The sequence below is a fragment of the Salvelinus namaycush genome, chromosome 11 (genome assembly GCF_016432855.1).
Source record: "Salvelinus namaycush isolate Seneca chromosome 11, SaNama_1.0, whole genome shotgun sequence".
In the NCBI taxonomy this organism is placed as follows: Eukaryota; Metazoa; Chordata; class Actinopteri; order Salmoniformes; family Salmonidae; genus Salvelinus; species Salvelinus namaycush.
The window spans coordinates 32,386,468-32,410,382 of record NC_052317.1 but is presented as its reverse complement, the minus strand read 5'-3'; the positions used below and the strand labels follow the sequence as shown (position 1 = coordinate 32,410,382).

Sequence of the window (23,915 nt, the reverse complement as noted above, 5' to 3'; positions counted from 1 at the left end):
TTAGAGGCAGATGCTTGGAATTTAGAGTGGTAGAAAGTGGCTTTAGCAGCAGAGACAGAAGAGGAGAATGTAGAGAGGAGGGAGTGAAAGGATGCCAGGTCCGCAGGGAGGCGAGTTTTCCTCCATTTCCGCTCGGCTGCCCGGAGCCCTGTTCTCTGTTTTTTCCACAGAGTTGTTCACAGTGAAGAGTGTTGGTTAAAGTCTGGGCTGAGGAAATGTATCTCACATATACAGTGCCTTCAGAAACAATTCACACCCCTTGACTTTTTCCAAATGTTGTTGTGTTACAGCTTGAATGTAAAATGGATAAAAAAAATATTTGTCACTGGCCTACACATATTGTGAAAGTGGACTTATGTTTTTAGACATTTTTACAAATTCATTAAAAAGCTGAAATGTCTTGAGTCAATAAGTATTTAACCCCTTTGTTATGGCAAGTCTAAATAAGTTCAGGATTAAAATGTTGCTTATCAAGTCACAATAAGTTTCATGGACTCACTCTGTGTGCAATAATAGTGTTTAGCAGATTTTTAAATGACTACCTCATCTCTGTACCCTACACATACAATTATCTGTAATGTCTCTCAGTCAAGCAGTGAATTTAAAACACAGATTCAGTACAGGGAGGTTTTCCAATGCCTCACAAAGAAGGGCACATATTGGTAGATGGGTAAACATTTTTAAAAAGCAGACATTCCTTTAAACATGGTGAAGTTATTAGTTACACTTTGGATGGTGTATCAATACACCCAGTCAATACAAAGATACAGGCGTCCTTCCTAACTCAGTTGCTGGAGAGGAAGGAAACCGTTCAGGGATTTCACCATGAGGCCAATGGTGACTTTAAAACAGTTACAGAGTTTAATGCCTGTGATAGGTGCAAACTGAGGATGAACCAACAACATTGTAGTTACTCCAAAATACTAACCTAATTGACAGAGTGAAATGGAAGTATGCACATAACTCAAATATTCCAAAACCTGCATCCTGTTTACAACAAGGCACTAAAGTAATACTGGCAAAAAAACTGGGCAAAACAATTCACTTTTTGTCCTGAATATAAAGTTTTTGTTTGGGGCAAATCCAATACAACACATTAATGAGTACCACTTTTCATATTTTCAAGCATAGTGGGTGGCTGCATCATGTTATGGGTATGCTTGTAATCGGTAAGGATTGTGTGAATACTTATGTAAATGAGATATTTCTGTATTTCATGTTTAATACATTTGTAAAAATGTCTAAAAACATATTTTAACTTTGTCATTATGGGGTATTGTGTGTAGATGGGTGAGAGAATGTAATCAATTTTGAAAATAGGCTGTAACACAACAAAATGTGGAATAAGTGGTATGAATACTTACTGGAGGCAGAGATTATAATTTTTTAAGGTAAACATTTGCTATAATTATATAAAACATACGATCAAACATCTGGAGATTGTGCTACACTACAATCAATACACTCAAAGTGAATGTGAAAGTTAGTTTATTTTATTTTATAATGACATTCTTATTCTCTCATTTCTCTCATGTAACCAGATGCCTGTGAGCTCACATTGGACCCAATCACAGCAAGCAGAGAGCTGTGTCTGTCTGAAGGCAACAGGAAAGTAACAATTATGAGAGAGAAGCAGCCTCATCCTGATCACCCAGAGAGATTTGAAGACTGGTGTCAGGTGCTGTGTGAAGAGGGCCTAACTGGGCAGTGTTACTAGGAGACAGAGTATAGTGCTTGGGCTGGTATAGGAGTGGCATATAAAGGAATCAGCAGGAGAGGAAGTTTTATTGACTGTTTGCTTGGATACAATACGAAGTCCTAAGTGCTTTGATAAGTTACACTGCATGGCACAATAATGAGTACTGCCATGCCTGCTCCCTCCCTTCAGTCCCACAGAATTAAAACACTCCTACATTGGCCAGCTGGTAATGTGTCCTTTTACAGTGTCTCATCAGACACACTGACCCACCTGCACACATTCCACACCACATTCGTCTATCCAGAGTTTTGGGTTTGGTGGTTTGACACATCAGCATCCCTGTGTAACCTGGAATAACCTAAAAAATAACTGTACCACACTAATGATAAGTACACAAACATGATTGATACTGTAGTCACATTGCTCACTCTGTTAGAGGTGAAAGCATATACTGAACAAAAATAGAAACGCGACACATAGGTCACATTTTTCATGAGCTGGAATAAAAGATCACAGAAATGTTTCATACACACAAAAAGTGTATTTCTCTCTTTACATCCCTGTTAGTGAGCATGTTAGGCCTAATTTATTTACACTCAGTAAAATCTTTTAAATTGTTGCATGTTGCGTTTTATATTTTTGTTCAGTGTTAATATAACTAACTATATGGGATAACTGTCTTAAGAATTTGACAAAAAGTAATTCTGATATGCTCCCACCGTGGTATATTGAGATACACACAACGTAGACAATGTGATCATCCCACGGGAAGCTTTGTCTGGTCGTGAAAACCTGCAGTGTTTTTATAGCAATTACATACTTTATGTAGGGTTAAATATTATATATGGTCAAACTCATTTATTTAGACATTTTCCCTTACTACATGCCAGACGTATTGTAATGCATCACTGTAGGACAAAGTACAATTTGGCAAATATGCATTCATTTTTTTTGTTGTACTAGTCCTGGGGTGTAAAGGCATAATGTACAGACAAGCGTATGGTAGGATGTGAGTACAGTGGAGGTAAACCTATGCGTTACGTGACGATGAGAGAGGTTTCGTCTCTGGAGGCATCAATCTATTTGAGGTCTCAGCATATGTGTGGGGTGGGACGAAAGAGCTATCTAAGGCTTTTTGAGTGGGACTGAGGGCTCTACAGTGAAATAAAACATTAAGAACTAGCCAAGACAGCAGTAGACAAAGCATATTGACAGTCATAAAGCAATCACAGGAGTTGATCGGGAGAGCTAAGACAACAACGGGTAAATGGCGATGAATGGGCAGAGCGGGTCAGTTAGGTACATACAGGACCTAAGTTCGAGGCTGGTGCCGACAGGTAAACAAAGTTAGGTACCGTGTTGAAATAGTCCAGGGGGCATCAGCTGTGTAGCCGAGTGATCATAGGGTCAAAAGAGCAACAACAGGTGAGTCAGGATGCTGTTCGGTAGTCACTAGTAGCTGGGCGAACAGGGAACACTAGCTGGGCAAGCAGAGGACACAGCGTTCAGAAAAGCTAGCGGGCCGGGGCTAGTAGATGGTTCTGCGGCGATATCGTAACAGAATAGCCTGTTGAGACCACATCGGGTGATCACGTCGGCAGTCCAGTCGTGATGGATCGGCGGGGCTCCGTGTCGACAATAAAGGGTCCAGGCCAATTGGCAGAGGAGGTATTGTAGCCCTAGAAGTAGCTGGTAGTTTAATAATAACGAACATGGACCGATACAAAACAAGCGAAGCATCTGGACATGAAAACAGAACCAATAATGCCTGATTCATGAGGCTACAGAGTGCTAGTGTAACGGATGTGAAATGGCTAGCTAGTTAGCGGGTACGCGCTAATAGCATTTCAATCAGTTACGTCACTTGCTCTGAAACCGAGAAGTAGTGGTTCCCCTTGCTCTGCAAGGGCCACAGCTTTTGTGGAGCGATGGGTAACGATGCTTCGTGGGTGACTGTTGTTGATGTGTGCAGAGGGTCCCTGGTTCGCGCCCGAGGTCGGGGCGAGGGGACGTACTAAAGTTATACTGTTACACTGTTACACTAGATAAAGGGGAAGTAATGAAGGTAGTGATGAAGTCCTGGTGTGCATAATGATGGGGCGCAGGTGAGCGTAATGATGGGTCACCAGGACAGGTGGTTAGTAAACCTGCAACGTCAAGCGCCGGGGTGTAAAGGCATAATGTACAGACAAGGGTATGGTAGGATGTGAGTACAGTGGAAGTAAACCTATGTGTTACGTGACGATGAGAGAGGTCACAAGGGTGAACTCTATTTTCTTAATAAGTCATTGCTTATTGTGATAGTCACATTATGTGAGTTAGAGGTATGTCCTACTGTGAGATCCTATTTCACTGTCATGGGTTTCCTTGCTGGCCTTACTACCCACCACATACAAACGGGTATGAGGAAAATATTTATATACGTAATGTAAAAAAAGCCATGTCTGTCCCATTAGGGTGATTTCTACCCTTCTCAGGGCTGCGTTCAGTACGTTTTCACATTCTGGAACGTTCAATCAAATGGGAAGATTGTGCGTGCATCAAAAAAACACAAAGTCCTTCCTTTTGTAAGCTAAAGATTTATCTACAACACCTATATAAACCCTTCAGTGGAAGTGTGTGTTTTAAAAAACAAACAAACATGTGACCAATTAGGGACATTTAGTTAGTCCCCATGAGGTCAAATGCTATTTCTAGGGGGTTTAGGGTTAAGGTTAGAATTAGGTTAAGGGTTAGTTTTAGGGTTAAAGTTAGGTTTTTGGGTTAGGGGTTAGGGAAAATAGGATTTTGAATGGGACTGAATTGTGTCCCCCCACATGGTTAGCTGTACAAGACTGTGTGTGTGAATACTATAGTGTATGGTGATGATGAACATAAAAGTCCTGGACAGAGGTATGCACAATGTTCTTTCCAGACAGCCTGTGGTGAGTCAGACGAGCTCCAGCTAGCAGTTTTCTTCACGTAATAAATGTTACAAATGTTGTACCCTCATCTTGCTTCATTTGTTCTTGTGTGTGGTTATGAAAATAAATTACTTTATTTGTTTATTTGCAGTGGCGTGTGTATTCATAGATGCCAAGGGAAGCCAGGCTTCCACAAATATTTGACCAATAACAATTATATTGTTTATTTACAATTTATTTTTTGTCTCTGGGTGTAAAAAAAAGGCCGGCCTTCAATCAGGGTGGCCTTCAATCAGGGTGGCCTTCAATCAGGGTGGCCTTCAATCAGGGTGGCCTTCAATCAAGCCGGCCTTCAATCAGGGTGGCCTTCAATCAGGGTGGCCTTCAATCAGGCCGGCCTTCAATCAGGGTGCATGGGCGCATTCCAGAGCTCAGCCCGCACACCTCAAATCAGAGCATGTTCACCTGCCGCCTCGAGAAGATGCAAGTTTTGTAGTGACGGACTCTCACATGCTGTTTTCTATCTTGAAGTGTTGTGTGTCCATCATACAGTAACTACAACATCTATATAAACCCTTCAATGGAAGCAGCTGTGTGTGTGTGTGTGTGTGTGTGTGTGTGTGTGTGTTTGGTAATGGTTACAATTAAGTGTGCCTCTGCATGATGTTCTGACCGGACAGCAGAACCAAAAGCAATCAGCATTAAGTACTAGCGGGTGAGGGCATTCACAACTGACAATCAGCATTAAGTACTAGCGGGTGAGGGCATTCACAACTGACAATCAGCATTAAGTACTAGCGGGTGAGGGCATTCACAACTGACAATCAGCATTAAGTACTAGCGGGTGAGGGCATTCACAACTGACAATCAGCATTAAGTACTAGCGGGTGAGGGCATTCACAACTGACAATCAGCATTAAGTACTAGCGGGTGAGGGCATTCACAACTGACAATCAGCATTAAGTACTAGCGGGTGAGGGCATTCACAACTGACAATCAGCATTAAGTACTAGCGGGTGAGGGCATTCACAACTGACAATCAGCATTAAGTACTAGCGGGTGAGGGCATTCACAACTGACAATCAGCATTAAGTACTAGCGGGTGAGGGCATTCACAACTGACAATCAGCATTAAGTACTAGCGGGTGAGGGCATTCACAACTGACAATCAGCATTAAGTACTAGCGGGTGAGGGCATTCACAACTGACAATCAGCATTAAGTACTAGCGGGTGAGGGCATTCACAACTGACAATCAGCATTAAGTACTAGCGGGTGAGGGCATTCACAACTGACAATCAGCATTAAGTACTAGCGGGTGAGGGCATTCACAACTGACAATCAGCATTAAGTACTAGCGGGTGAGGGCATTCACAACTGACAATCAGCATTAAGTACTAGCGGGTGAGGGCATTCACAACTGACTGCTCAGACGAGCTCCAGCTAGCAGGTTTTTTTTACTGTGTTTTCATAATTTTCCTTAAATTCCCTGAATCTATCTCACCTGGAGAAATCATCCAAGCGAGGGAAACAGTGCCCCTCTGTCTCAGTATGTGTAGCCTATGTATCTGATGCTGTCTGGACAGAAAGAGTATGACATGTTGCCGCTGTAGCATTTCATTGATTGATGCCAGCAAGCATTTGGCCACCCTTGATAATAAAAGGAAGTATAAAATAATTAGCCAATCAGCGTTGAGCTGAGCTCAACTGTACGTAGTCCTGGCGCAGCAAAACAGGGGTGCATTCATTTAGCTTGAACTCTTCCTACTTTGCAGAACGTCTTGTACTGAACAACATGTTTCCCCAAGACGTTCTTGTACATCCTTGAATTGACTTTGAGGTACGTTTTCTCCTGTTTGGTGGGTGTACTGAGGTGTGGCTTGAAGCAATGAGTGACGTGCAGTGGCCACACTGACAGCTTTCCACAACCCAGCCCCTCACAGTTTTTAACTGGTTGTTCAGTACAGCAACATTTCCGTTCAATTGAATGTTCCAGAATGTAAAAACGTATGTTTTTTCAATTTGTGCACGCACACACACAAATCAGTACCATAAACATTTAGCAACATTGATTGGACTAAATGGGATCTTTAAGTTAATTTTCGGTGTATTAAACTAAGCATTAAGCCTTGTCGACTTGACGATGTTTAAATGTTTATGTTGAAATGGTGCTGGAATAGCGGAGGCAGTGCTACTGTTGTCTTTGTGCTGATTTGTGGTAACTCTCCGTGGTTCTATATCACTGATTGATTAGTAAACTGTCGGAAACATTAACTTGTCTTGACCATGCTGCAGGTGGTATAACTGTTTGCTACATGCAATATGCTTTGTCGACTTCACCGGACAGATGTCGCTCTCCGGTTTTGTGATGAAACAAATGCATGTGTGGTTGATTTATTCCGCCACTGTGGACTGTTGTCGTTTAGTTCTCTCGACTATATTGTATATCACGGTGGCGTATGAACAAATCGTAGAGCAAACAATGCAATTATCACAACATAGGTTGTAATATGGCTTTTTTTTCTACTGGCTTGGCTTCCTCAGTGATTTGACCCACGCACCGCTACTGTTTATTTGTGGTAATAAAAATACTTCCTGTAGGTTGCTCAGATGCATTCATAGTGTTCTTGCCCTCTCAGCTGTGGTTGTACCAATGTATACCAGCAACTAGAAGCAACAGCAAACATGAATGGGAGAGTCATAATCTAATGGCTTCAAAACATATTGTCAGTCTGTTTTGTTTGTTGTGCCATTGTTAGGCTATAATATCACATTTCAAACAATAATGACTGCCATGTTACATTCCTTACATGGGACTAACCAACTAAAAGGACTAATCTTAAGTGTAGGTTGAGGGGAAAATGTCATCTTATAGTGAAAAGAAGAGAATTAGGAAAATGGAGGAGAGAAATTGGTACCAGAATATGCACCATAATCAATGCACAGTTCATCCAGTGGTGAGTACAATGGAGACCACTGTGCATAGGTTGCATAGTGTTTCACCACTGCAATGGGGGGAAATCCAGTATAGGTACTGTGTTAAGATCATGTTTGCGGTGATAGATTCCATGATATTAGAGTAGGATGGTCATTCGCTGTGTTAATAATTAATGGAACATTCTTCTGCGGAGGGAGTGACTCCGTCTGGACTCTGGACTGCGTCTTAAGCTGCCCTGGTTTTTGTAAGGGCAACAAGGACTTTATGGGAAAACACTTTATGCACTCAAGCATGAGATAAGCAAACAGTTAGCAGGACAGATACAATTGTTAGTTGCTTCAAGATGTAGTTAGGCTAGGCTAAATGTTTTGGATCAATGATGGAGCATTAAATATTTTTCTGCCCTACGGGATAGGTCCCCAAACCCCCTGCCCCCGCTGTACTGCCCACACTTGACTTGAGTACTAAACTGCACAAAAGAAATGGGTGTGTGTATAATGCAAACGTCTAGCAACCTAAAGGTTGTGTGTTTGAATCTCATCATGGACAATTTTAGCTAATTAGCAACTTAGCTAACACTAACCTTAACCCTTTAACCTAACTTTTATTTAACCTTTTTTTAATACACACAAATCTAAGTAAAGGAATGGAATTAAGAATTAAGAATTAAGAGCAGCATAGACTTTGATACAGTAGATAGAATACAGTATATACATATGAGATGAGTAATGTAAGATATGTAAACATTATTAAAGTGGCTAGTGTTCCATTTATTAAAGTGGCCAAAGATTTCAAGTCTGTGTTTGTAGGCTGCAGCCTCTCTGTGTTAGTGATGGCTATTTAACAGTCTGACAGCCTTAAGACAGAAGCTGGTTTTCAGTCTCTCGGTCCCAGCTTTGATGCAGCTGTACTGACCTCACCTTCTGGATGATAGCGAGGTGAACAGGCAGTGGCTTGGGTGGTTGTTGTCCTTGATGATCTTTTTGGCCTTCCTGTGACATCGGGTGCTGTAGGTGTCCTGGAGGGCAGGTAGTTTGCCCTCGGTGATGCTTTGTGCAGACCGCACCACCCTCTAGAGAGCCCTGAGTTGTGGGCGGTGCAGTTGCCATACCAGGCGGTGATACAGCTCGACATAGCAAGGCAGCAACACATGACAACAACATGGTAGCAACACAACATGGCAGCAGCACAACATGGTACCAGCACAAAACATGGTACAAACATTATTAGGCACAGACAACAGCATAAAGGGCAAGAAGGCAGAGACAAAAATACATCACGCAAGCAGCCACAAATGTCAGTAAGAGTGTCCATGATTGAGTCTTTGAATGAAGAGATTGAGATAAAACTGCCCAGTTTAAGTGTTTGTTGCAGCTCTCCTATCCCTAGCCTAGCTAACGTTAGCCACCTAGCTAATGTTAGCCACAACAAATTGGAATTCGAAACATATCATACATTTTACAAATTCGTAACATATTGTACGAATTTCAGATGAATGATGAATGAATGATGGACATCCACAAATGAATACATACCATAGGAAACGTAACATATCTTACTAATTGGAGTGTCCCGGATTTACATTTACTAGGATGTATTAACATGGCATAAGTCATTGCAAAATGTGTAGAATTTGGGGAATTTCTCTTTAAACGTCCTCACCAGAGGGCAATGCCACCCCTTTTTTTGACGTTAGGTTCCAGGCTGCAAATTGGGGGTGGGACTGGGAATTTTGTGGTGATTTCCACATGGATTGGAGAAATAAAAACAAGTAGGGCACTGACTGCTGCTAGCTAGCATGCTAACCTTATCTAGTTAGCTAATGTTATCTGTTGTTGCTGCACCGTATTCAAAAGATTAGTCGGCTGACTAAGCTATGGCTGGTTCTGGAGCTGGATTTGTCATAAGCATGTAGGGAAAACATCACCACAGGTGGATAGGGAAAACCAGTATCTTTGACTTTGCCATCTATTGTTATCTCAAGTTTTGGCATGTTGCATAAATTGCGGCCACAAATCTAGCATAGAAATAGAAAGAATAAGATGAAACTCCGGTAATATGGATAGCCTAACTATTGAACGGTTTGGACAAGAGACGTGTTTTTCTACATTGTAATGGACACGGCGCAACCTTTGGTAAACTGCTGGTAGGCTATTTGGCTATGCTACAGCAATGCCAAGTCAGCCAGTACTCATGCCTTGGTTCTCACAGCTCACAGTGAAATGATAGGCTACAATGACTTTGCTCATTATGCACGCAGCAAATTACATGTAACAACACCCTGAGCGCATCGGACACAAAACGAAACACCAATACAAATGTAACAACAGCACAAAATAGATTAACAACTTTGTGGAATTTTCTTTCTTTTCATTATAGGATAGACACTTGTGACTTTTAGCTGCACCAATCAAAGCAGTGGAGCGTGGTCAAAACCATTTATCTTGGGGCGACGGGGGGAGTGGGGTTCCAAAATGCAATCATTTCACACGCAATTTTACCATTTTATAAAATGTTTATATACATTTTGAATATAAACTAGCTAAAATAATATGTAAAACTTGACAAATTATCCAATGGATTGGGATAATTTGCTGGTAAAAAAATGGAGGTGCAAAAACACAAGTTTGCACCCACATTTGAATTTGCTCCATGGCTCAGGCTACAGGCTATGTAGCCTTCCAGAGAGGATTGATTAAAATGCTCAGATCAGTCAATACTCGCCAAGAGTAAGAACTTTGCCGGTGTTTCTGATTAATAAACAATGCCATGCTGGTGGGTGGTAACATTCAAGTAAAACCCAGCCCTGAAAATAAACGTAGACTGAAAAGTATTAGCACCTCCCATCATAGGGGAAACACGCCATTGACACAGAAAATATCTGAATTTATCACTTCGGATTTCCCACTTCAACCCCAAATATATCATACCTTGACTAAAATGATAACTTATTGACTTAAATTGTTGTGCAACATCATGGGTAAGCTATGAGCACTGTCTTTCAGCTGGAAAAAAGTGAATTTTTGCTAAAACTGGGTATTTAAAACTGCTCAAATGTCTCCACAAAATTGCAGGAAATTAGCTGTAAAACTGCAATTTTTCTCTCTGCCTCATGGCAAAATGAGTAGAATATCATTCCATTTGTTATAAAATTGCAAAATGTTCTCTCCGCCCCATGGTAAAATGTGTAGAATTGCAGGAAATGAACTTGAAACTAAAATGTTCTCTCCGCCTTCAAGAGAGGGTCCACTAAAATGTTTTGCCGTGAGATGGGGGGGCCCCCAACAAAATCTCACTTAGGGCCCCAAAAGGACTAGAGCCGGCCCTGCCAGAGACAGAAGGCAAAGCAGGGACAGCTGTTTAGGTGGTGGACAGAGAGAGAAACAGAGGCAGAGCACACACATCCCGTGCCCCCACCCGCACTGCCCCTTCACCTCTATCTGTACCTTTCCTGGGGGAGATACCATTGTGAATCATGCATCCACACACACACACACACAATAACTGTTCTGTTTTTCCAGGTGTAGAGAGATGGAAACAGAGTAGAATGGCTGCCCCCTCTCATTGAAGCTACAGAAGTTCATCGCTGACCAAAGTACTGCAGGCATTGTTAGCAGAAAACAGGATCCCCATTATAGTGAATGGGAAAATGGCAATCTCCGTGCATATATATAAAAAATCTAAGACAATCATGGTAACCAATAATTGCTTCTGATATACCAGATTTATGTCCTTTAACTGATTATTTTCACAGAAGAAGTTATAAGGATAATTTAGTTGATCAATCAATCAATCAATCAATACATGTATTTATGAAGCCCTTCTTACATCAGCTGATGTCACAAAGTGCTGTACAGAAACCAATCCTAAAACCCCAAACAGCAAGCAATGCAGGTGTAGTTGATATTGCCAGCCTGCAGTACCCCAGTCGGTCTTCAACTTAAGTTACTCAATAAGAGGGGCAGCACTGAGCTAGCCTGCATCGTCACTTCTTGGAGTAGCTCAAACTGGGCATGTTAGGTCTCCATGAGAAGCCATCTTAAAAGGAACATTTAATAAATGGCCGTGTGCAGTGGAGGAGATATTTGTGGGATATACTCAGCCTTGTCTCAGAGTAGTAAGTTGGTGGCCTGTTGATACACTACTGGTCAAAAGTTTTAAAATACCTACTCATTCAAGGTATTTCTTCTTCTTTTACTACTTTCTACATTGTAGAATAATAGTGAAGACATCAAAACTATGAAATAACACATGGAATCATGTCGTAACCAAAAAAGTGTTAAACAAATCAAAATATATTTTATATTTGAGATTCTTCATATAGCCACCCTTTGCCTTGATGACAGCTTTGCACACTCTTGGCATTCTCTCAACCAGCTTCATGAGGTAGTCACCTGAGCCCTACGACCATGCCTCAGGACTACCCGGCCTGATGACTCCTGGCTGTCCCCGTTCCCAGTCCACCTGGTTGTGCTGCTGATCCAGTTTCTGCTGTTTTGCCTGTGGCTATGGAATCCTCACCTGTTCACCAGACGTGCTACGTTGTTGTGCTGCTGCTCCAGTTTAAACGGTTCTGCCTGCGGCAATGAAACTCTGACCAGTTCACCGGATGTGCTACCTTGTCCCAGACCTGCTGTTTTTGACCCTCTCTTAACATTTTGCTAATTGTCTGTTTATTTTGTTAAGAGTATTAGTGTGCAGGGTTTGTGCATTTACATTTTATTCCAACTCATTATAACTGTCTGGTTGGAGACAACTACACTGACTAAGTGAAAGTTAAGTTGAGGGAAAGTGTTACCTTAAAGAAAGGACAATGAGGAAATGGAAGAGAGAAAGGCTGAGTAATGAAAGCATGGCAGGTTATGCCGCATAATCAATGCACAGTTCACCCATGCAGTGAGCAGGTGAGTACAATACAGACCACTGTGCATAGTGTTTCACCACTGCAATGGGAGGAAATTCCATTATAGGTACTGTATTAAGATAATGTTTGCGGTGATGGATTCCATGATATTAGAGTAGGATGGTCATTCACTGTGTTAATAATTAATGGAACATTCTTCTGCGGAGGGAATGACTCTGTCTGGACTCTGGACTGCATCTTAAGCTGCCCTGGTTTTTGTAAGGTCCACAAGAACTTTATGGGAAAACAAGTTATGCACTCAAGCATGATATAAGCAAACAGTTAGCAGTACCAATACGATTGTTAGTTGCTTCAAGATGTAGTTAGGCTAAATGTTTTGGATCAATGATGGAGCATTAAATTATTTCATATTTTCTTTCCAACGAGATAGGTCCCTAAAACCCGCTGTCCCCACAATTACAGTGCTGGAAAAAGTGTCCAATTGTCATACTTGAGTAAAAGTACAGATACCTTAATAGAAAGTTACTCAAGTAAAAGTGAAAGTCTAAAAGTATTTGGTTCTAAATATTCTTAAGTATCAAAAGTAAATGGAATTGGTAAAATATATTTGGTACCAAAAGTAAAAGTATAAATCATTTCAAATTCCTTATATTAAGCAAAGTGGATGGCACCATTTTCTTGTTTTTTAAATGTACAAATAGCCAGGGGTACACTCGAACACTCAGACATAATTTACATTTGTGTTTAGTGAGTCTGCCAGATCAGAGGCAGTAGGGATGACCATGTGTTCACTTGATAAGTGCTTGAATTGGACCATGTCCCTCTCCTGCTAAGCACTCAACATGCAAGGAGTACTTTTGGGTGTCAGGGAAAATGTATGGAGTAAAAAGTACATTATTTTCTTTAGGAATGTAGTGAAGTAAAAATTGTCAAAAATATAAATAGTAAAGTACAGATACCACAAAAAAACAACTTAAGTAGTACTTTAAAGTATTGTTACTTAAGTACTTTACACAACTGCTGTACTGTCCAAATTTGACTTGAGCACTACACTAAACTACACGAAAAATATAATTATTGTTGTCGGAACTGTCTTCATTAGCATTTGTAGTGTTGTGTTGTTCAAGAGGAGTGTGATATTTCAGTCATTTTTATGTCAGACCTGTTGGGACTCGCCTGTTTTTTTTACGAGAGAGCGCGCTCATCTTTTCTACCTCGCTCACAGCCTGGTCTCATAGACTAGACATAACATAGTAAATGTAAATCCGAGACGCTCAAATTAGTATGATATGTTACGTTTGGTATGGTTCCATAAGACAGATGGTTACTTAAAACCTCTTAAGGATCTGCCTCTTTTTTTTTCACCTGAAATGACATACTCAAATCTAACTGCCTGTAGCTCAGGCCCTGAAGCAAGGCTATGCATGTTCTTGGTACCATTTGAAAGGAAACACTTTGAAGTTTGTATGTGAAAGGAATGTAGGAGAATATAACACAATAGATCTGGTAAAAGATAATACAAAGAAAAAAACAACTGTTTTGAATTTTTTTGCACCATCATCTTTGAAATGCAAGAGAAAGGTCATAATGTATTATTCCAGCCCAGGTGCAATATATATTTTGGCCAGTAGATGGCAGCAGTGTATGTGCTACGTTTTAGACTAATCCAATGAGCCATTGCATTTCTGTTCAAATTGTTGTATCAAGACTGCCCAAATATGCCTAATTTGTTTATTAATAACTTTTTATATTCAAAATTGTGCACTCTCCTCAAACAATAACATGGTATTATTTCACTGTAATAGCTACTGTAAATTGGACAGTGCAGTTAGATTAACAAGAATTTAAGCTTTCTGCCAATATCAGATATGTCTATGTCCTGGGAAATGTTCTTGTTTCTTACAACCTCATGCTAATCGCATTAGTCTATGTTAGCTCAACCGTCCCATGGAAGGGACACCGATCCCGAAGTTAAGGCAAAAACATAAGTAGCTTGGTTGGTCAGGGTGGATGGGTGGGCCTATAACCCAAAGGTTGCGAGTTCAAATCTCATCATGGACAACTTTAGCATTTTAGCTAATTAGCAACTTCAACTACTTCCTACTTTTTTGCTACTTTGCAACTACTGAACATGTTAGCTAACCCTTCCCCTAACTTTAACCCTTAACCTAACTCCTAAACTTTACCCTAACCTTAACCCTAACCCCTAGCCTAGCTAACATATCACATGTTTTGCACAGTGGAGGCTGGTGAGAGAAGCTATAGGAGGACGAGCTCATTGTAATGTCTCAAATGGAATAAATGGAACGGTATCAAACACATCATACATATGGAATCCACCTTTGACTCCATTCAATGTCTTCTATTCCAGCCATTACAATGAGCCCGTCCTCCTATAGCTCCTCCCACCAGTTTTTTAGCATATTATACAAAATGGGTGATGGACATCCACAAATTAATACATACCATACGAAATGTAACATATTATACTAAAAGGAATTGAACGGAATGTATGTACAGAATAATACGAAATGCTCAGAGACCAGGTTGCTCAATCAGAGAGAATAATCTGGCATGCTGACGGAGCCATAGCAGCAGCGGTATCTATTCAGGTCCTTCACCGCGGGATCTGAGCGCCTTAACTTTTCCCAACAATATAGCCGACAACAACAGTCCCTTTCAACGGATCCGACAGAGACAGAAGGGGGAACAAGGACAGCCGTTTAGCCACTGCCTCTTTGTGGAAAGCGCTTGGCTGTGGGTTTGTACTGTGTTTGAACCAAAGAGCAACCAGACCTGGGCAGTTTCTTGTACACACTCGAGAAAGAACACCTTTCATTTTTAAAGGTAGGTTTAGTCTCTGATTAATATTTTTTTTAAGGGATATTTTTGTTACATTTTTCATAAATGTATAGTGGGCCTAATGAATTTGAGCCTTGACACGTGTGAACAAATTATAAAATCTCACAAATGCTAAACTACTGCGTACATTTATTTGTGCCCTTATGCACCAGACAGGTGAGTGATAGGGGACAGAAGTAGAGTAGTTGTTTCCGGTTTTGAGTTACGCAATAGTTTATTACGTTAACTTGTTTGCCAACAGTTGAGGTATTAGGTATGACATTTTATAATAATACGTTTTTAAAATGTATTTTAAATGTAACTTTTATTTAACTAGGCAAGCCAGTTAAGAACAAATTATTATTTACAATCACGGCCATACCCGGACGAAGCTCGGCCAATTGTGCTCGGCCCTATGGGACTCCCAATCACGGCCGGATGTGACACAGTCCACAACGTTACACCATTCACTGCTGAAGTTTCTCAATATGCCAGGGTATAAACTATTTGGACAAAGAAATGCATTAAACTACACAGGAAGGTTTTTTCTGCAGTTGCACCACTCACAGACATGCAAACAGACCTGTCTCTTATTAGAGATGTGTCTAAATATGAATGACATTGGTGTAGCCGCAGCATGTGTTTGAACGAATGGAGCCTCTTGCCTCAGGGGTAGATATATGAAACATCTGTGACATGCTGTGGCTAATCAGCTACACAACCAGCACTCTGACTAATGACACACCTGGACACACCCACCGTAGTGGGGAAATCCGATCCTCAAAAGGATTGAGTTGCAACATTGCAACATTTAATGGAACAAGATTGTACAACTGCCAATGTTGTTGTGATGGTAGACCTGGGTTAGTTGTATTTGTGTGTGTGTGGACATGTTTAACTACACTTGTGGGGACCAGAAGTCCCAACAACAGTAGCACACAAACCAAAATTTGACCAACGGGGGGCATTTCTCCAGCCCCTACAAGGAAAAAGGCTATTTCTAAGGGGTTTAGGGTTAGAATTAGAGTTGAGGGTTAAAGATTATGTTAGGGTTAGGGAAAATAGGATTTTGAATGGAATCAATTGTGTTAGTAAAACAAGACTGTTTGTGTGAACTGAACAATATGTGTTTTTCACATTTTGTACTGCTATTTCCCCTGTCCACACAGGATTTGGTATTCTGTAACGATTTCTTTTTGTGTGGTTGTGTTAGGTCTAGACGAGCTGAAGTCGACACTCCTGCACCCCACTGAAAGCCTTTCATGCCCTCACATTACCATCACTATGGCTGTGACAGAGTTACTGCTGCGCAGACCGTAGCTCACTCCACGCTCTTTAACCATACCTCTCTCTAGCTCTTCTCTTTCTTTCTCTCCATCAAAATATGTCCCCCCTCTCCAGTGTTTCTCTCGCTTTCTCTCTCTCTCAGATGGGCCAAAGCAGTTAGCGGGCCAGTGCCTGTGCCTTTTCCCCATGCTATCCATCTTACCATAGACCCCCCCCCCCCCCCCTCTCTCTTTCTCTCTCTTTCTCTCTCTCCTCCCTCTCTCTCTCTCAGGCCCATGCTATCCATCTTACCATAGACCCTCCCCTCGCTCTCTCTCTCTCAGGTCCGTGCCATCCATCTTACCATGGACTCACTGCTGACAGAGGCCTGTAGAGGGATCAGAAGCCTGTGCTGGAGATTGGCTCAATCACACAGCCATCTATCCTTTGAACACAGAGTAGGCCTAACACTTAGCCTGGGTCTATAAGTGCCTCCTGCCTTCTCTCTACCGGACTGGATTCAACACAAACTGGACTGGATTTAACACAAACTGGACTGGATTTCCGTTTAAGAGCCATTTGAGAACTAAATTACATTTTGACAAGGAACAAGCCATGTTTCCTCTAGTGGTCGTAAGTTTCTTTTGGCTCCTCCCTCTCGCTCTGACGCTGGATGCCCATTCGCCACTGGACTGTGTTCCGCGTAAAACTGTACCCTATCATAGTAAGTACTGCTCTTGCATTTAAGTGCGTCCATCAATATTTATTCACTGCTTCTGTCTATACTGTTTGTGTAACTCAGGTGAATATATCTACATATTATATTACTGCTACAGCTACAACCAGGTGTCATTTGGATTAAGGGAAGGTATAAGTTTATGTAACTGTCATATGTGTCAAAAAAAGTGTACATAACTATCATCCGGTGTAACTGCAGGTGTCTTTGTGAGTAACTATTGGTGTCACTCCGTACGACTTCCTGTATCATTCAATGTCACTCATTCTGCTGTACTAGGAGAGAATGGTCGTATGTTCGCTGAAGAGGGTGTGTGGAACTACTCCACCATGCTGCTGAGAGAGGACCTGGGTCTGTTGCTGCTGGGAGCCAGAGAGAACATCTATGCCCTGGACATCAACAACATCTCCAACAAGAAGTCCTCCGTAAGAACACTGAACTATTACAGTTTAACAGATTGCTTTGGCACTTACACTGACAGCTATGAAATGATGTCCTGGAAGACTCATGTCTCATGTTCAACATGCCTTTGCAGCAGCTACTCTTCCTGGTGTTGTGTTCTAAATGAAGAGTAAAAACTCTTGGACGATTAGAAAATCTCAAACCAAGTTTATTCACCCAATGGGTCACACAGCTGCATAAGACCAAGACATTCACACAAGCATTGGTATTTAACCCTTCCTCCTATGCTGAGTCTCCTCCTTACACATCTGAACAGCCAATACACCTCTGTTGCTAGACAGAACTTTAGTGATATCTGTTCTTCCTCACTTCATCTGACCTGACCTCGACCCAAATTCCTCACTCCTCCCCAACTCACGGCTGTCCTTTTGACCTGTACCAGATTGTGTCCCTTCTCCTTTCCATAGGATCCCCGGTGTCTAACAATAACATATTCTGACAGTTTAAACACTTTTAAAAAAACATTACAATACATTCACAGATTTCACAACACACTGTGTGCCCTCATGCCCCTACTCCACCACTACCACATATCTACAGTACAAAATCTATGTGTATGTGTGTGTGTATACATGTGTCTGTGCCTATGTTTGTGTTGCTTCACAGTCACGGCTGTTCTATAAGGTGTATTTTTATCGTTTTTTAAAAATCAAATTTTAATGCTTACGTCAGTTACTTGATGTGGAATAGAGTTCCATGTAGTCATGGCTCTATGTAGTACTGTGCACCTCTCATAGTCTGTTCTGGACTTGGGGACTGTGAAGAGACTTCTTGTGGCATGTCTTGTGGGGTATGCATGGGTGGCCGAGCTATGCACCAGTAGTTCAAACAGGCAGCTCGGTGCATTCAACATGTCAATACCTCTCGTAAAGTGTTCATCTTCCAACTTTATCTTCCACATCTTTTTCAGGTAAGTTGGAAAGTGACAGAGAAGCAGCAGAAGGAGTGCAGCTCCAAAGGGAAAAATCAGGTAGGTCCAGACCAGTCAGTGAACTGATGCTTTCTCTGCATATTTCATGGTCCTTTCCCGTTTCATTTGTATTTAAATATGTGCATTCTATGCAAATATCTAAATAACTAGATACTGTGTTACAGATAGAGTGCCAGAACTACATCAGGGTCCTGCATACGATGGAGGATGGTAGGATGTATGTGTGTGGGACCAATGCCTTCAACCCAGAGTGTGACTACATGGTGAGTCAATGGAAACACAACACTCCTTATGATCAACTCCAGTCATAACCTGTAATAGTAGATATCATTCACAAGTGTACCGCTCATCTCTGTCCTTGCAGTCGTACAAAGACGGAGAGTTGACTCTGGAAAATAAGGCAGAGGATGGCAAAGGGAAGTGTCCCTTCGATCCATTCCAGAGATTTTCTTCCGTCATGATCGGTGAGTAACTACTCCGGAATTCTGTCAGGAATCTGGGAATATCAATCTCCTTAAAGTCAGAAAAGGCTAGGTTTAGTGATGCAGGTCTGATATTCCTGATCTGATGGCTTGTTTGAGTTGAACCCTCTTTACTCACAATGCTATCAGGTGAGGACCTGTACTCAGGTCATGTCTAGATGGGATACAGCTTTTGTCAATTTGACGTTAAAAGTGTTCTAATTTTTTTAGCTAACCCAAACCCTTTTCCTAAACTTAACCTTCTCCTCAAACCTGCTATGTGAATTATTCTTACCTGCTGCGTAAGTTCTTCCAACCTGCTACAAAAAGTCAGTTTTTGACAAAAGCTTTATCTCTTCTAGACAAAACCCTCTACTCAGCCACCTCAATGAACTTCCTGGGTTCTGAGCCTGTGGTGATGCGCAGCTCTCCCTCCTCCATACGCACTGAGTTCAAGAGCTCCTGGCTACACGGTAAGACAGTCTTCTTTCAACTTCCTTTTCTTTGTTTTTCAACAAGAGTTAAGTCTTTATAGCCTGGTGCCCGATCTGTTTGTGCCATCTTCCCAACTCTTATAAAGGAAACATAAGGAGTTGACAAGACAGCACAAACCGATCTGAGAACAGGCTGAAGTCTTTAGGTTGATGTCTTCTATATTTGTCTTTGTCAGAGCCCAACTTCATCTCCATGGCCCAGATGCCAGAGAGTAGGAACAGCTTAACGGGTGACGATGACAAGGTCTACCTGTTCTTCACTGAGACCGCTGTGGAGTACGACTTCTACAGCAAACTGGTGGTGTCCCGCGTAGCACGTGTCTGCAAGGTGTGTGTCCCACGGTGGTATTGAGAATTACTTCTCTGCTTAAGGGGTTTTTGGGTGCTTGTATTCTATGAAGATATACCCTTATTGTCTAATGGCAGCTTCATGTAAATCTCTGTCTCTGTGTCTCAGGGGGACCTTGGGGGCCAGAGGACCCTGCAGAAGAAGTGGACGTCATTTCTAAAGGCCCGTGTGGACTGTCCTGTTCTGGAGTCCCAGCTACCCTACATTATACAGGACACCTACCGCTGGTGTGAGGAGGGAGACTGGAGAAGCTGTGTGTTCTATGCTGTATTCACATCACAGTCGTAAGTTGAACTCTGAAGTGTGTGTATGAGTGTGTGTGTTTTGCTTATGTGAGCACCACGACGGATGGACCTGACTGTTTTAGTTTGTGTGTGTGTCTCTCTAATGCTCTGTGTGGTTGTATTCCAAGGACAGGCTGGACCTCTCTGCAGTGTGTGTGTCTAATGCTCTGTGTGGTTGTATTCCAGGGACAGGGTGGATCTCTCTGCAGTGTGTGTGTCTAATGCTCTGTGTGGTTGTATTCCAGGGACAGGGTGGATCTCTCTGCAGTGTGTGTGTCTAATGCTCTGTGTGGTTGTATTCCAGGGACAGGGTGGACCTCTCTGCAGTGTGTGTGTCTAATGCTCTGTGTGGTTGTATTCCAGGGACAGGGTGGACCTCTGCAGTGTGTGTGTCTAATGCTCTGTGTGGTTGTATTCCAGGGACAGGGTGGATCTCTCTGCAGTGTGTGTGTCTAATGCTCTGTGTGGTTGTATTCCAGGGTCAGGGTGGATCTCTCTGCAGTGTGTGTGTCTAATGCTCTGTGTGGTTGTATTCCAGGGACAGGGTGGATCTCTCTGCAGTGTGTGTGTCTAATGCTCTGTGTGGTTGTATTCCAGGGACAGGGTGGACCTCTCTGCAGTGTGTGTGTGTGTGTCTAATGCTCTGTGTGGTTGTATTCCAGGGACAGGGTGGACCTCTCTGCAGTGTGTGCATACAGGGTGTTGGACATCGGCAGGGTGTTCTCCGAGGGGAAGTACAAGACCCCGGTAACCGTGGAAACGTCCTTTGTGAAGTGGGTGATGTACAGCGGTGACGTGCCCTCCCCCAGACCTGGAGCTGTGAGTCAGACTGACTCTTCTTTTCCTTTTGTCTTCTCTCTCTTTTCCTGTGACATTTCTTTCATTATGACTTTTATTCACAGGCTATCCCTTCAGATTATCTATAGATTTTCAACAGACCAACGTAACCTTGAAAGTTTTCTGATAAAAGTTGTACGTTCTTCCAGGTTTGAATAAACCCTCCCTCCCTTCTCTCCCACTCCCATTTCCAGTGTATCAATGACGAGGCTCGTAACCAGGGCATCAGTCAAACTCTGGACCTGCCAGACCGGACCTTGCAGTTCATTAGAGACCGGCCCCTCATGGACCAGGCTGTTTTGCCCATGGGAGAGCGCCCCTTGCTGGTCAGGAGAGGCACTGCCTTCACACGCATCATAGTACACAGAACACAGGCCCTGGACAGGAAGAAATACCATGTCATGTTCATAGGCACAGGTGTGTGTGTGTGTGTTTAATAACTCTGAACAGCTGTCTTAGTTGCCCACATACAGTATCAGCACTGATGTGTGTTTCGTGTCTCAGAGGGTGGCAGCGTGTTGAAAGCGGTTAACTACGATAAGGAGATGTTCATCATCGAGGAAGTGCAGCTCTTCCAGCCCTGTGAGCCAATCAAAGTCCTCCGTTTCTCCAACACAACGGTAACGTAAAGCTCTATTTCTTGTCTGTCGGCAGCTGAAATCTGCTGTACAGTATGTATGGCAGTGTAAAGGGTGTGTGTAACGTGTGTGTGTGTGTAGGGTCAGCTGTACGCAGGCTCTGAGTACGGTGCTGTTCAGATGCCGTTTAGTAGCTGTGGTCGTTCTCGCACCTGTGTGGACTGTGTCCTGGCCAGAGACCCTTACTGTGTCTGGGACAGAACTACAGCCCAATGTATCGCCCTGTCTACAGCTAACACAGACAGGTATGGTGCTGCATAAACCAATTGTACTTTTTCCTTTGATTACTTTTAACCCATGTAGAAGAACAGAGATCTGATGTACTGTTGGTTAACTCCGTCCCTGAACATCTTCCCGTTTCTGTCTCAGTGAACTGATCCAAAGTTTATGGGCTGGAGACTTCTCTCTCTGCCCCGCCTCAGGTGAGTGTGTCTATTCTATCTTTTCTGTGTGTGTCTGTTTGTGTGTTTTCTAACCAATACATTCTCTTCCAGACTCTGTGAAGACTGTTAATCAGACCGTGTGGCTGGGTGGCAACGTGAAGCTCCAGTGCCCCCCCACTTCCAACCTGGCAGAGACCCACTGGGTGCAAGACTCCCTGCCCCTGCCCTCCTCGCCCCGCAACCAGATCCTCCGAGACAGCCTCCTTATCCTCAACGCCTCTGCCTCTGACACTGGCCGCTACCGCTGTCTGTCCATGGAGCGTTCCCACAGCGGGAAGTACACCACCACCGTGGCTGAGTACCAGCTTAGAGTAGGTCTAGAAGGGCTCCCACTCAGACCTGAAGCCCGGACTGAGAGCCCTTCCCTGGCAGCGCTGCAGGTGTCAGTGGCCTTCCTGGCGATTCTGCTGGCTGTCCTGCTGGGGTGGAACCTGTACAAGGGACATCTGCCCCTGCCTGGGCCCTGTGGGAGAGTGATAGGAGCAGGGAGAGGGCAGAACCAAGGTGCCCCAGAGGGGGCTGCTCACATTGCCGTGGCCCACCTAGAGGTCTCAGAGCCTGGGGAGGCGGAGAGCAAGGCCCTGGTGTCTGGAGAAGGAAACTGCACCAGTAATAACAACCACTCTACTGGGGAGGTGGCATTAGGAGTGGGTGAGGAGGGGGAGAGTGAAGCCAGAGTTACTTTCCCCTCATTGCAGTTCATTGATGATGAATCAGAGATATGATCTTACCGCCAATGGTATTTCAGTTTGCTTTATTTTTTGACTGTATGCAGTCAGTATTCAATGAGACTGAACAGTATGCAGCAGATAAACTGTGACTAGATCAGACCAACACACCTGTAACGTTTTGTACAAAGTGGTTGGAAGAGAACTGTATTGTTTGTGAAACTATGGTTGCGTTCTGCTGACGTTGCATGCATCAACCAATGGTTGCGTGCCACATCATTGACTGTGTCATCGACTGACAGATTGCTATAACATATGTTAAATACCTATCCAAGCGTTGTAAGATCTGGCAGGTGTCAGCAACACCTGAGCAGAGGAACACGCCCTATGATTCTGTTACCAGCCAATCAGACCCAGCTTTTCCTGCTCTAGTGCTGGATTGGAAAAGTTGAACTGTGGTGGAGGGGGCTGGTTATCAAACTTTTTTTAGATTTACGCGCACCTAAAGCATTAGAAACTTGTGTGACCCACTCAAATGAACAACCATCTCTGCCGGTATCCAGCACCCACATTTTGGGGAAGCAGAGCACCAACCTCTAACAAGCACTGAGAGAGAACTACAAGGATAGGTAGGAATTATCCAAATTAAATTAATAGTAAAACATTGTCATATCAATCTTATCTTATTTTTCTCAGTGAATCATCCACTTTATTACATGTTTTGTTAGGTGGTCCCTCTCTCTCGTGCCATTTCTAACCTGTCTAAGTACGTGCCTTCTCAGGATCCTGTTAACTGTATCGTGTTGTCTTTATTAAAACTCTTTCTACCTGTATTGTTTTTGGTGTCACCAATGTCTCTGTATATAGAATAGCCAATAGGCTTGACAGGTTTCCATCTGGGGCAGGAGTGGACTTGCTAACATTGGGGGTTAATTAGTCTTACATGGAACAGCTGTGGATAGGTCAGCGTTACAGTTAGGGCTGGATTCAATCCGTTTCGCTGAAGTTCAGCGCTATAGTGGCCAAATTTCCGATTGAGAAAACATATGCAGAGTTTATTGTGAATGAGATTACAGATGGAATCCCTCCCTTAGCCAATGGT

The 23,915-nt window shown here is 42.8% G+C and overlaps 1 protein-coding gene across 1 annotated transcript; it reads left to right on the top strand.

Moving 5' to 3' along the window:
• The first annotated feature begins 14,863 nt into the window (after window positions 1-14,863).
• Window positions 14,864-23,651, top strand: LOC120056030 (semaphorin-4E-like). Its single transcript, XM_039004164.1, has 15 exons — window positions 14,864-15,250; window positions 16,855-17,234; window positions 17,526-17,671; window positions 18,619-18,678; window positions 18,804-18,902; window positions 19,004-19,103; window positions 19,463-19,573; window positions 19,771-19,922; window positions 20,052-20,227; window positions 20,890-21,046; window positions 21,259-21,481; window positions 21,569-21,684; window positions 21,784-21,947; window positions 22,072-22,124; window positions 22,197-23,651. The coding sequence occupies exons 2-15, from the start codon at window positions 17,126-17,128 to the stop codon at window positions 22,868-22,870; spliced, it is 2,340 nt and encodes a 779-aa protein (XP_038860092.1). The 5' UTR covers window positions 14,864-15,250; window positions 16,855-17,125; the 3' UTR covers window positions 22,871-23,651.
• The last annotated feature ends 264 nt before the right edge of the window (window positions 23,652-23,915 follow it).

Coding starts and splice junctions, on each gene's coding strand:
- LOC120056030 (XM_039004164.1), top strand. CDS start 17,126: ATGTTTCCTCTAGTGGTCGTAAGTTTCTTTTGGCTCCTCCCTCTCGCT. Junction 17,235..17,525: donor TAAAACTGTACCCTATCATA/GTAAGTACTGCT, acceptor CTGCTGTACTAG/GAGAGAATGGTCGTATGTTC. Junction 21,047..21,258: donor CCTCCCCCAGACCTGGAGCT/GTGAGTCAGACT, acceptor TCCCATTTCCAG/TGTATCAATGACGAGGCTCG.